Genomic DNA, 11340 nt, shown 5'->3' on the forward strand with positions numbered 1-11340 from the left:
CTTCACAAGTTGGAGGCACAATCATGGGGATGGGAATCACAGGGACCCTACCAGAATAGAGCAGGTTTCTATGGAATCCACTCCCACAAGAGGTAGGGACGATCACCAAACTTGGATAGTCTTTAAAAGATCAGACATATTCCCATATGAGAACACCATTGCACTCATGTCCTGCTTGCAGGCTTCACATAGCCAGTGTGCAAACAGGATACTAGACTAGATGGGCCTTTGGCCTGATCCAGCAAGGTGTTTATGTTCTTAGAAGTTATCCCTCCAATTCATGGAGGGCAGCTGCACTGGGGGGCAGCTAGAGCACTCATCTCCACTCTCCCTCATCATGTTTTTTTCCTTAATGCTGGTTCTGTGTTCTTTTTTCAATTCAAATGGTGCAACTAATTTTTCGCCGTTGAAATATTCAAATTGCAACACACCAAAGTTAAAAATAGATGCACCGGTTCCAGTCCAAAGAGCCAGTTTACATGCATGTAAAATTACTGTACATATGCCCCCTAGCAGAGCTCTTTTACTGGCAAATCAGTCCCCATTCCCCTTCTTGCCCTTTTCAGAGTAAATATTGCACTCACTGCTAGCAGTATTTGTAAGTGTAAAAAACATAAGTCTTGCTTTACACAGCCAAGCACTTTAATTCACCCCAACAAAATAATTACAATGCAATACCATGCTGATCATTTGTTATAAAAAAGTGTACAAGATTGATAAACCACACTTCCATGTGAGTGATCAAATGACAAAACATTACCTTGGACAAAAAGGGCTATGTTTTTCAAACCCTGTGGCATCATAAGTACAGATTAAACACTGAATGCTTCCTTGCCTAATGGTAAATTCACAGTTCCTGTGCAGCTCTTGAGCAAAGCCAAGATGAAGAAGGCAGGGCAAATTGGAAAAACCATGGTATTCTCAACAGACAGATAGTAGCAGTAAAGAAAAATCTCTTCCAATTTAGCACAAACATCCCTGAAGAATTTTTTTAATGACCAGGGACTAAGATCAGAAATAGACTTCATTTGAAATGTATTTGTTAAGATGCTAAGAAAAAAGTTCTAAATATATTTGAATAGATATGAAAACGTACACTGGGAGGAACCATAGCTGAACAGAATACATGCTTTACATGCAGAAGGTCCTAAATTCAGCCCAAGGCATCTCCAGCTTAAAGAAGGAATAGGTTGCAGGTGATGAGAAAGACCCATGCCCGAGTCAACAATACTGGGCTACAGGAACAAGGAGCTTCACACATATAAGGCAGCTTAATCTTATCCCAACAAAAGTCTTCGGTTTGATGCTTAGCTTATACCTCTAACTCTTGCCTCGTGTGGCCTTTAGCAAATATAACATTGCACATTTAATTTTACAGGAACATGTGCCTATATTCGACAGTGCAAGTCAAAGGAGTTGACACCATTAAGAGAAAAAAGCCCAGATCTCACTGCATGTTTTTTGACAAGCCCAGTGATGAAAGCTACTGTACCATAGCTTGGCATGCTATGGGCTGAACAGAAAGAAGGCAAAATGACATGAAGGTTCATCCCTTAAACATTGCAACAACAGAGGCAGATAATTGCTTTCAAACTGAATTGCTGAGGGAGATGACAATTCCAAAGTGTGAGGAGATCTTTTCTTACAGAACACTATTTGCCTGGGGGCGGGCGGGCGGGCGGGGCGGGTTGGGGGTTGGAGAGAAAAAATTGTGTGCACTAAAGTATGTCACCTTCACAGGGAGAAAATGAACCCAATGGAAATTCAGTTCAGCCCCAGTTGCAATACAGTATTTCTACCCCAATCCACACACAGGTTAAGCCACAAAGGGCAGCTGCTCTGCAGCCTCTGAAGTTGTCTGGCATTTCAGGGAAACACTGAATACAAGAGCTTTCACGTAATGCTAAGTGTCAGATCACATACATTACCAGCATTGCCTTAAGACAGAAAACAACCGAGAGGGGAATCAATTGACATTATAGAAGGCAGACAAAATGGTATTTAAAAACACCACAGAAAACCGTTACTGAAAAATTTACAGTGATTTCTTGGTGTGGGGACGACGACAAAGCAAACCACTTTAATGCATTAGTTAATGCTTTTTGCAGAAAAGCTAGTTCAATTTGTGCCAACAGAGTAGTTATTTTCAAGCGTACTTTTTGCTCTAATTCTCTCCAACGGAGATGTAGCTAGGCCTCATATTTCACTTTACTTTACAGACATAATTCAAATAAATGATTTATGTGCCACAATCATCCAGAATCCGATTGTAGAACTTCACTGACAAGCGGAATACCCAGAAAAAATTGGCTTTTCCAAAGGATTGCACTTGCTTGGAAGGAGCAGGTCCAGTCGGGGGGGGGGTGTTCCTGGATTCAGACCCATTACTGGAGGCCTCAGTGGCAAGGGCTCGCCATCTACAGTCCCTTTTTCACAGAAATGACTTGGCCACTGCACTCCATGTTCTAGTGACTTACAGACTGGATCCTTGCAATGGCCTCTATGTGCAGCTGCCCTTGAAAACAACTGGTCCAAAATGCAGCAGCCAGATTAATGGCTGAGGTTTCATTTAGATTTCACACACCTTAAAAACAGCTGTGTTGGTTTGCCAGTTTGTTTCCGGGTCCAATTCAAGGTGCTCATGTTAAGTGTTTAAAGCCCTGAACAACTCAGGCCCAGGTATCTGAAAAACCACCTCCTCCTCTACAGATCCTCTTGTATGTTAAGATTGGCAGAGGCGTACTTAAACCACCCTAAGATATTCAGGGGTGCAGTGGCCTACGGGAGCACATCCACTGTGGCAGACCCCAAGTTGTGGAATTCCCTCCTTCCTTCACTATACATTTTTGGGGCAGAAGACATAACTCTTTATCTGCCTTTGACACCCTGAGATGTATACTTCGTAGGACCCATCCTATTTTTGTGATTGTGAGCCGTTTTAATGCTTTATTTAAAACTGTTGCAATGCTCCTTGGCACCTTAAGGATGAAGGTTGGGTAATACAGGAAATAACAAATACAACTGCTGAATGTTTGGCTTTCACCTACTGTTATGAGACAATATTGTTAGAGAAGAGATACCTCCACTTATCTGAACACTTTCCCCTATTTAAACTTGCATTGCTAAAACACAATGCACTCAATTTGTCCTCCTTGCCAACATGCAGCATATTCACTGATTTACCAAAAATAAAAACAAAAAAATTCAGGTAAACCGAATATATAAAACACTTAGCAGTCAATTTAAGTTTTTTTCTTTTAAAAAAGGTATATGTTCACCAAGTCATAAAATGCAATACATAAACAAAAAGGCAACAACAGCAAATAAATAACTTTCAATGTTAGAGAACTCCTGTAGTGTGCATCAATATTTGAACTCCGATCACCTGGAATGACGTTGTCTTTAGTACCCATAACCTTGGGATTCTTAAAGCTAATTGTTGCAGCATAGAAACAGGAAAGGAGACCGACCTATGTTAGAGGCGATTACTGTAAGCAGCAAGAATAAGGAGCATTTCCAATGGCAAATTGTTACAAGGCAGTCATTTAGCTTATATAGGAGAGCTTTCATATAGTCCCACTTGTTCATCCATCCAAGATTAGTGCATTTAAAAAATGTTTAAAAATACTTTTGAGTTTAAGTTCAGCTGCACTTGATTCAAGTGTTGCTTGTGGAGGTTTCAGAAGTTTTAAGTTTGTTGCTGCCTCAGCAGCCAAGTGTACCGCAAAGGAGTTTGTCCATAGGTAAGTGTCACTTTGACTCCAGAAAAGAAGTTATCTTACTCCAATTCGGGAAGTCATCCATTCCAGGCCTTGGCACAATCTGAAAAAGGGGAAGAAAACCCAAGTCTTAATATAATAAACATACAGGGTGCAAAATCACTATGCTAAGTGTCACCAATTGTACAGATTTTGCTTTTCTCTACTTAATGCTACCAAAACATTAAAACCATCTTACAAAACGTGTTTTTTTTAAATAAAATATTTTGAATCAAATAAATGTGAGCGTGCTGCTGGAAAAACCCACACACTTCTATTATTACGACAAACTGTGTGTTCAAATGCACATTGGTAATTGAAGGTCTTTCTGAAAGCTATCTCGGAATACTTTGAGGGATTGAAGTTTATGGCACAGCAAGCAGGTGATATTGCATGGGAATTGTAGTAGGGAATCCACCCCAATATTGGATTTAATCCAAAGGGGTGGTTGCACAAGTGGAAGACGCTTCTATTTGTGATGGGGTGGGAGCTGTGTGTCTGATTTTTCGAGATCAGGAGGAGGGGCACATGAGCCTGAGGTTTTGCTTGGGCTCATTCTAGCTTTCACACATTTGGAGCGCAGCACATTGGTTATTCCTGTGCTAACCCATGGCTTCCTGTCAAGCATGAATACTTTCCGACAAGTTGCCAGTTTCTGTACACAAGCATTTATTTAACACTATGACTACTTACCCTTCTCCTGTTAGTGCACAACAGGACTGAATGTGCCATGGGTGATCCTTTATGGAACTAAGGGTGAGGTACTTGGAAATTTCAGCTGCCGACATACAGCCTTTCATATCTTGCTTATTTGCAAAGATGAGAACTGCAGCTTTCCGCAAATCCTGTAAATGACGTGTATTTAGAAAATTTATGTTTCCATGGCCCTAACAGCTACATAATCCTTGATTTTTTAAAAAAAGAAAGCAAAAATAGATATTTTCCACTATATGTTCCACTATATTTAAGGTCGCTTTTGTTGCAATTTTGCCAACTCCATAAGCATAGGTTGTAGATTTGTTCCTGCTACACTTCCCCTTCCAAAGCATCAACTCTTATCACCAGTCTCAACACATTCAGTTAAAGCCAACCAAATCAGAATTCATTATGATGTATATGGAGACAAGTACTAGACTTTTTTAAAAAAAAACCAATTAGGATGCAATCCCGTACCCAATTTCCTGGGTAGAAGTCTCACTGAACTCAAAAGCCTAGTAAACATGCATAGGATTGTGGAGATTAGCTAATGCTCTTCATTTCTGTGGCTATTTTTTAAAAAGAATAGCTTGGATCCAAATATGCTGTTTCGAAGCAAAAGGCACTAGACTTACATAAGGGAACCACCCCCACCCCGCCTTCTTCTCTTCCAACGCCCTCTCCCCTATCTACTGCAGCCACCTGCATTTCTTGAAAAACTGCTCCTGAGGGGCAATAAATCTTTCACACTGTATGGGATGTAGCAAAACTTGGGGCTCTGCCAATTTCAACTTGTGTAATATTTTGGGCAATGCTTCGTGTCCCAACTATTGTATTCTTAGAATACACACAGAATATAGAATATTGTACCTCATGTGCCAACATTCTGTATAGTTCTTCTTTTATGATAGATAGTCTCTCTCGGTCAATGCTGTCCACTACAAGGATAATAAACTGTGGAAAGAAAGAGGAAAAGGTGGGCGAAAAGCTAAAAGTAGCCACCATGTGTTCAACTTGCGCACTGGGAAATAAATGTTGTGATTCAAACCTGGAAATGGTGAGAGAGAGCTAGAGAGCCCTCGTGTTTTGCTAGGAGACCCTCCCTAGAGCCTGAAGAGGGATTTTTCTTTTAGATTATGAAGGAGCAGGGCTCAAAAGCTGGCTCGAAAAAGGCATGCAGGGGCCTCTGCTGTTGCTTCGCTACCACGCTCATCACCTAAGAGGCAGGGAAGACGCTTTGCAGCAGGTCTCGCTTGCACGACTTTTCCAGCCTCTCTGCGGTCACAGAGCTTGTGGATACTTTTCGGGGGGGGGGGGGACATATTCTGTTTCCAAAGTGGATAGCAAAAAAGGTTTCTGTAAAAGCTTACAGGCTCCAGCGCTGAACCCAAAATGGCATGCAGGAGCCCTCTCTGCTGCTGTGCCACCCTGCTCAACAACTGATGGACAGGAAGCCGTTCCCTGCAGTGGGCTCAGCTGTGCGGCTTCTCTGCCTTTCCTGGTGAGACTGAGGGCGAGGAGGGGGGGAGGAAGGGAGTATCTGCTGCCCCTTAGATAGCTCTTGCTTGGCTCCTACCCTTCCAAACCAAAGGGGGAGGGGAAACACAGCCACTCAAAAAAACCTTTCAAGCTCCCTACTTACACATATTTTGCTAATGGGGGCAAGGGCCTGAAACACAACCCCTGTGTAAGTGGGAAGTCTCCTGTACACAGTATTCTTTAATTTCCTACTGCTATCTGAGGCAATACAGGGCAGGGAAAGTGAGCTCAATAAAACAAGATGACGAATAGCAACAAGAGCAGTGTCTGGACCCTTGTTGCTTCCACACACACTAGAAAGAGCCAGGAATGCTTCCCAGTTCAACCCCGTCATTCATATTTACCAGAGATCAACATCAAGAGCTCATTCTTATGGTGGGCCAAGGAAGGGGGAGCACTTCCTATGGTCTGAAAAGCCTTTCAGAGGCTTAATACAAAAAAACTTTTCTATTGCTTTCTCCTCAGCTACTTCACTTCCTCTCTCTCAGATCTTGCTTTAAGCCTCGTGGGCCAAGGTGGATGGAACCCTCAGGAAATTGTCACACACATTTGCCAGCACAGTCCTGGGTCTTTTGGGTTGCCTAAATTAAGAACAACATCAACATACCTCTGTATTTGAATAATAGGTATTCCAGGACGATCTTAAAGACTCTTGTCCTCCAATATCCCACATGAGGAAATGGGTGTTTTTAACTACTATTTCTTCAACATTGCTTCCTATAGTGGGAGAAGTGTGAACCACCTCATTCATTAGGCTAAAGGGGATGAAAAAGTTGTATGTTTATCAAGGTCATCCATACAGAAATATGCCATCATAGAACAATTCCTGTCTTTGGATTAAAAGAAGATTGTACAGGAAATAGCTCAATCAGAATTTATCTGAAAATGCTCAATTTTATTTTTACTTAAATTTTAAAAAGGTTTTAGGTTTTCGTGAAATTCTTCCATATGATCACAGGTGTGTGCATGTAACTGTTTAAGAAAATTCCGATGATCTGGAAGGCAGGTAGTGAGCTCACCGCTGCCTCTCATCATGAATAGGTATATCTGTGATCAAAGAGAGCTGCCAGCTAACTGTGTTAACAACCTTACCTTTTATTAAGATGGTTGTATATCCTTGGGCACAACCATGTAGAGGAAGTTAACTGTTCCTTCAGTAAGATGGTAAGCAATTATATACTGCATTCTATAATGCACCCTTAGAGTCAGGGTGGATTTAATTTAAATCAAATCGATTTAAATCATTATTTAAATCATTTTTAATTTTTTTACAGAAAGACTCATTCTTGCTGGTATAATCTTAATATTTACAACCAGATAAGGGTTTCATTTTTGGAATAATAAATTTTCAGAGTAGTTTTTACAGTTTTATCAAAAATTACTGATTTATACTATTAGAAATACATAGACCAATAATTATTGTGAGGTTTAATAAGTTAACTGTTTACATTTGGACAACTATTCTCCTGTACTTTATTGGAAGGAGAAAAATAATCATTTCCTTAATAACAATTTATTTAACTAAAACATTGACATTATAGCATATGTATCCATGTTTTTTAACTGATGTGGTTAAACTTTTTTTAAATAAACTTAGGCTGAGTTTTAGCATACATGAAAAACTTAAACAAATCTTTATTTCCTGATGAATAGCCTTGGGCTATAATGTAACTTAAATAGAAAGATTTTCCCCCCAAAAGCAATTTTTAAAAATTAAATCCATTTTTTTAAAAAACAATTGATTTAAATAAAAAAAATCATTGATTTTTATCCACCCTGCTTAGTTACATAATGCAAAGCATTCTATATGTAACAAGATTAGCAAAGCTATTTGATAACTAGCAAGATTCTACCAAAATGGTTTCCCCCCTTTTCAGAGCTTATCTATATCTTCCTGTAAGCAGTATCAGCCAGCTACCTGTTTCCCAGTTTTATAGCCACAGCTTCTGACAGTTATAATAGCTACTGCACTATAGTCAAGTAATACTTTCAAGCAACATTGTATTGCCAACATTATACTGTAACCCAAGTAGGTGATGGGTCAGCCATAAGATTTTATCCTTCCACCAATGGTAATAGCTGGGCTGACTGATGGCTGATGAACTCTCTGCATTTATGAATGAGTCATAATTAGAGAGTCTGACATACTGGAAGATCATAGGAAAGCTTCCATGTATCTGCTCAAGCCTGAAAAAAATTCAAGCTTCAAAGACAACAGGATTCCTAGACTTTTGAAGCTGGATAATTTCAAATATTTTGACAGACAGGCTGTCCAAAGTTATTTTTATGCTTAAAAACCCTGCTCCAAGTGTTGGCTGAATTGTGAACAGTATCATATCTGAAGGAATGAATGTTATCTTGTTAAGATACTTACAACTGGTATAGAATGGTGGTCTTTCCAGCATTGTCAAGGCCCACAATTATTACTTTGTGTTCTACAATACATAATAGTGAACAGTTGTAAGCTGCTGTAAACTTGAGGTTATCACATACCATAGATGATATGAAAGTGTAATACAATGATGCTTCTAGATTTTTCTTGGTGCAGTAGTTCATATGCCAATCAATAAGAATTTCCCATATACAACTAGGTAAGACAACCTCTACCCACATTTTCAAGAACTCAATCCCGTCCACCCAAGATCTGAGCCCCCGCCCCATCCTTGTTACTCCAAACATGTTGAACATCTCCCTCCCCACAAAGACTGGAAGATGTATCTAGGATAGAAAACAACAGTGATCTTTTGACAGCCAATGATGCCTCTATGGCTGTTTTCCAAAGTCAACAGGTGTCATTGAAAAGCAAGTATGAATTACTTAGAAGCCCATGAGCTCATTACCAACCAAGACAAAGTTGGCAAATAAAGAGTGAAGACTAGCTCCTTGGAAGTCTACCTTTCCAAGCCTCAGCAGCCCATGAAAAAGGTAAGATTGTGAGCTATCAAGCTCAGTGGTCTTCCCTCTTTCCCCAATGCAATTCTTGCAAAGATGTATCATTGCTAAGACAACCTACCACTGTCGCTCTCCACACCATTTCCGCTATTCTTACCAGTCTTTCAATGAAGCCATTACAGAATAAACTACTGCCAAGCAGGTATTGTTTTTGGCAGTAGTTTAAGAGTGGTGCGGACATTAGGTCTGCATATGGAAGCTGAGTGTTTCTACATGGTGGCAAATCCAAGCAGCAGGTCTTAAGTGAGAAAACACCTCATGAAGTTCATCACACCCTGGTGGCCAACCACTAGGGCAAGAGGTTTTGCACACATCCATGGGATGAGCAAGTCTTGCATGATAGCTGTTGCATCAATCTCGTTACATGAAACCACTGTTAGTTTCTTTAGCTCAGAGGTCCAATATCAGCACCATGTAATTAAAACAATGTATGTTTGTGTGAATTCTTTGTTCAGTACCTTCAAGGTAGTGGAGTTATTGATTGTGCCTCATAAAATGTTAACAGGTATTCCATTAAGAAAGGAATGTACGAAGGCAGCTTTGCATGGCGCACCCCCCCCCACCTTAGGAATGACATCAGAATGGCTTCTTCGTGTATATATCTGGCATGCTATTTTAGCTTAAAGAATGCAAGGCAGATGCTGCATTGCTGGAGTTTTTAAAATTAAAACAGATTGCTGTTGTATAAAAACAGTAACCACCATGCCTTGGAGAACACAGATGCATTTATTTTGCGGGCAAAGCTTTTAAAATAAGATTAGACAAAAGCATATACGTCTTGCAAATTTGAACAGAGAAAAGGAAAATCGATCAGCTGGCAATATGACTGTTCTCTGCAAATGCATTCAACAGGGTGTTTTCTCAAGAAACACAAAAGAAAAGTGAAAGAAGGTGGTTCACAAGTTGTTACAGACACTGCAACATTTTAACACAAATTTATTACTTCCTGCACAGATTTCACCAACAGCCAAGGCTGAGGAACTCATGGAATTTATTTACATTTGGGGGGAAACTCAAACTCCAACTTTAACTTTTTGCCACATTCCTGTTCACAGGTTCTGTATACTACCAGTTGAATTTGGTTGAAATGTGCTGGCACTTAGCATCTTACAATCTACAGGTTAATTGACTTCCTGGCCTCCCCATTATTCACCCTTGTTATTCATCATACCTATTTCTCCAGCTCACCTTCCCGCTGACTCAAAACCAGTCCTTGTTGCCCTGTTTATATTAAAACACCTTTGGTCAAACAGACAGGATGCTCCTACTCACAGCAAGTGGCCTCCTCTCCCCTAATTTCCCAACTTTACTGTATTAACTTTTCACAGTCGCTTCCGTTCTCAGCCCACCATTTCCCCCATATCCGCCCTGTCAAAATAAATAAAAACGGTCCCCTCTCCCAACGCCACTCTTGCCTTTTTCGTACACCTCCCTAACATGGGAGATCCAAGACTGGGGGGGGGGGGGGCGGACACCCAAGTTCAAGTCCCCGCAGAAAAAGACCCCGAGTGGCCAGTCATACACTTCTTCCTTCTCGGCCTCAGCTACCTCCAAGGGCTCCTGTGAGCATACGGCGGGTGGGTAGGGGAAGAGAACCATGGACGATGCCCCCTCCTTCCTTGGGAGAAAGGGCTCAATAAATACCCCGCTTCCCACCCAATGCAAAGCCCTAATTGTTACAGACACAACTGAGATATCTCCCCAGGTCTCTTCAGGATCACGACCCTCTCCCTTCCTCTGCGGTATTGCTGCCCTCCCTCAACCGAGCTCCCCGACCCCCCCCCCGTTAAAGGCCAGCCCGGGAAACACCCCCCCCCCGCCCCGAGACGAAACCCTCCCGGCAAAAATGCCACACGGAGCAGCAAAAGCAGCAGCCCCGGTAGCGGCGGCGCAGGTGCCCCTCCAGCCCCAGCCCCGCTCTACTCACCCTGGTTACAGAAAAGGCTCCACAGCTTGGCAAATATCAAGCCCATCCCGACTTGGCCAGCAGAAACCGCCGACCGCCTCCTCCTCCTCTTCCGCTGCTTCTGCTGCTGACGAGCGTCTTCCCTCCTTTCCGTCGGTTCTTTCTTCTCGTGGCCAACGCGGCGGATAAAGTGGGAGGGGCTTACGCCCCGCCCCCTCCTCCTCCTGTTCTCGACCACGGCAGCGACGCGACAGCCCTTCCGCAAGGCGCGCTGACGTCACCGCGTCCGCAGGAAAGGCGCACGTTCTACGACTGCCGCTGACGAAAGGCCGAAACTGGGATTAGGGTGGCGGTTTCCCTCTCACGCGCACCCTCCCTTGACCTACAGAGTGTGGGGCGGGGTGTTTTGTGCTCAGAGCAGGGAATGGGCGTGACTTAGTCGTGGTCATTGATTTCAACAGCTCCTGCTCAAAAAACGGTGAAAGCTGA

At 42.0% G+C, this 11340-nt stretch overlaps 1 protein-coding gene across 1 annotated transcript; it reads right to left on the reverse strand.

The window, feature by feature from the left end:
* Positions 1 to 624: 624 nt before the first annotated feature.
* Positions 625 to 11324, reverse strand: ARL5B (ARF like GTPase 5B). Its single transcript, XM_083467598.1, has 6 exons — positions 10873 to 11324; positions 8368 to 8428; positions 6601 to 6748; positions 5325 to 5408; positions 4452 to 4603; positions 625 to 3822 (listed from the first exon to the last, which is right to left on the reverse strand). The coding sequence occupies exons 1-6, from the start codon at positions 10916 to 10918 to the stop codon at positions 3774 to 3776; spliced, it is 540 nt and encodes a 179-aa protein (XP_083323724.1). The 5' UTR covers positions 10919 to 11324; the 3' UTR covers positions 625 to 3773.
* Between the last annotated feature and the right edge of the window lie 16 nt (positions 11325 to 11340).

The sequence above is a fragment of the Podarcis liolepis genome (genome assembly GCF_965112155.1).
Source record: "Podarcis liolepis genome assembly, chromosome: 12".
Classification (NCBI taxonomy): Eukaryota; Metazoa; Chordata; class Lepidosauria; order Squamata; family Lacertidae; genus Podarcis; species Podarcis liolepis.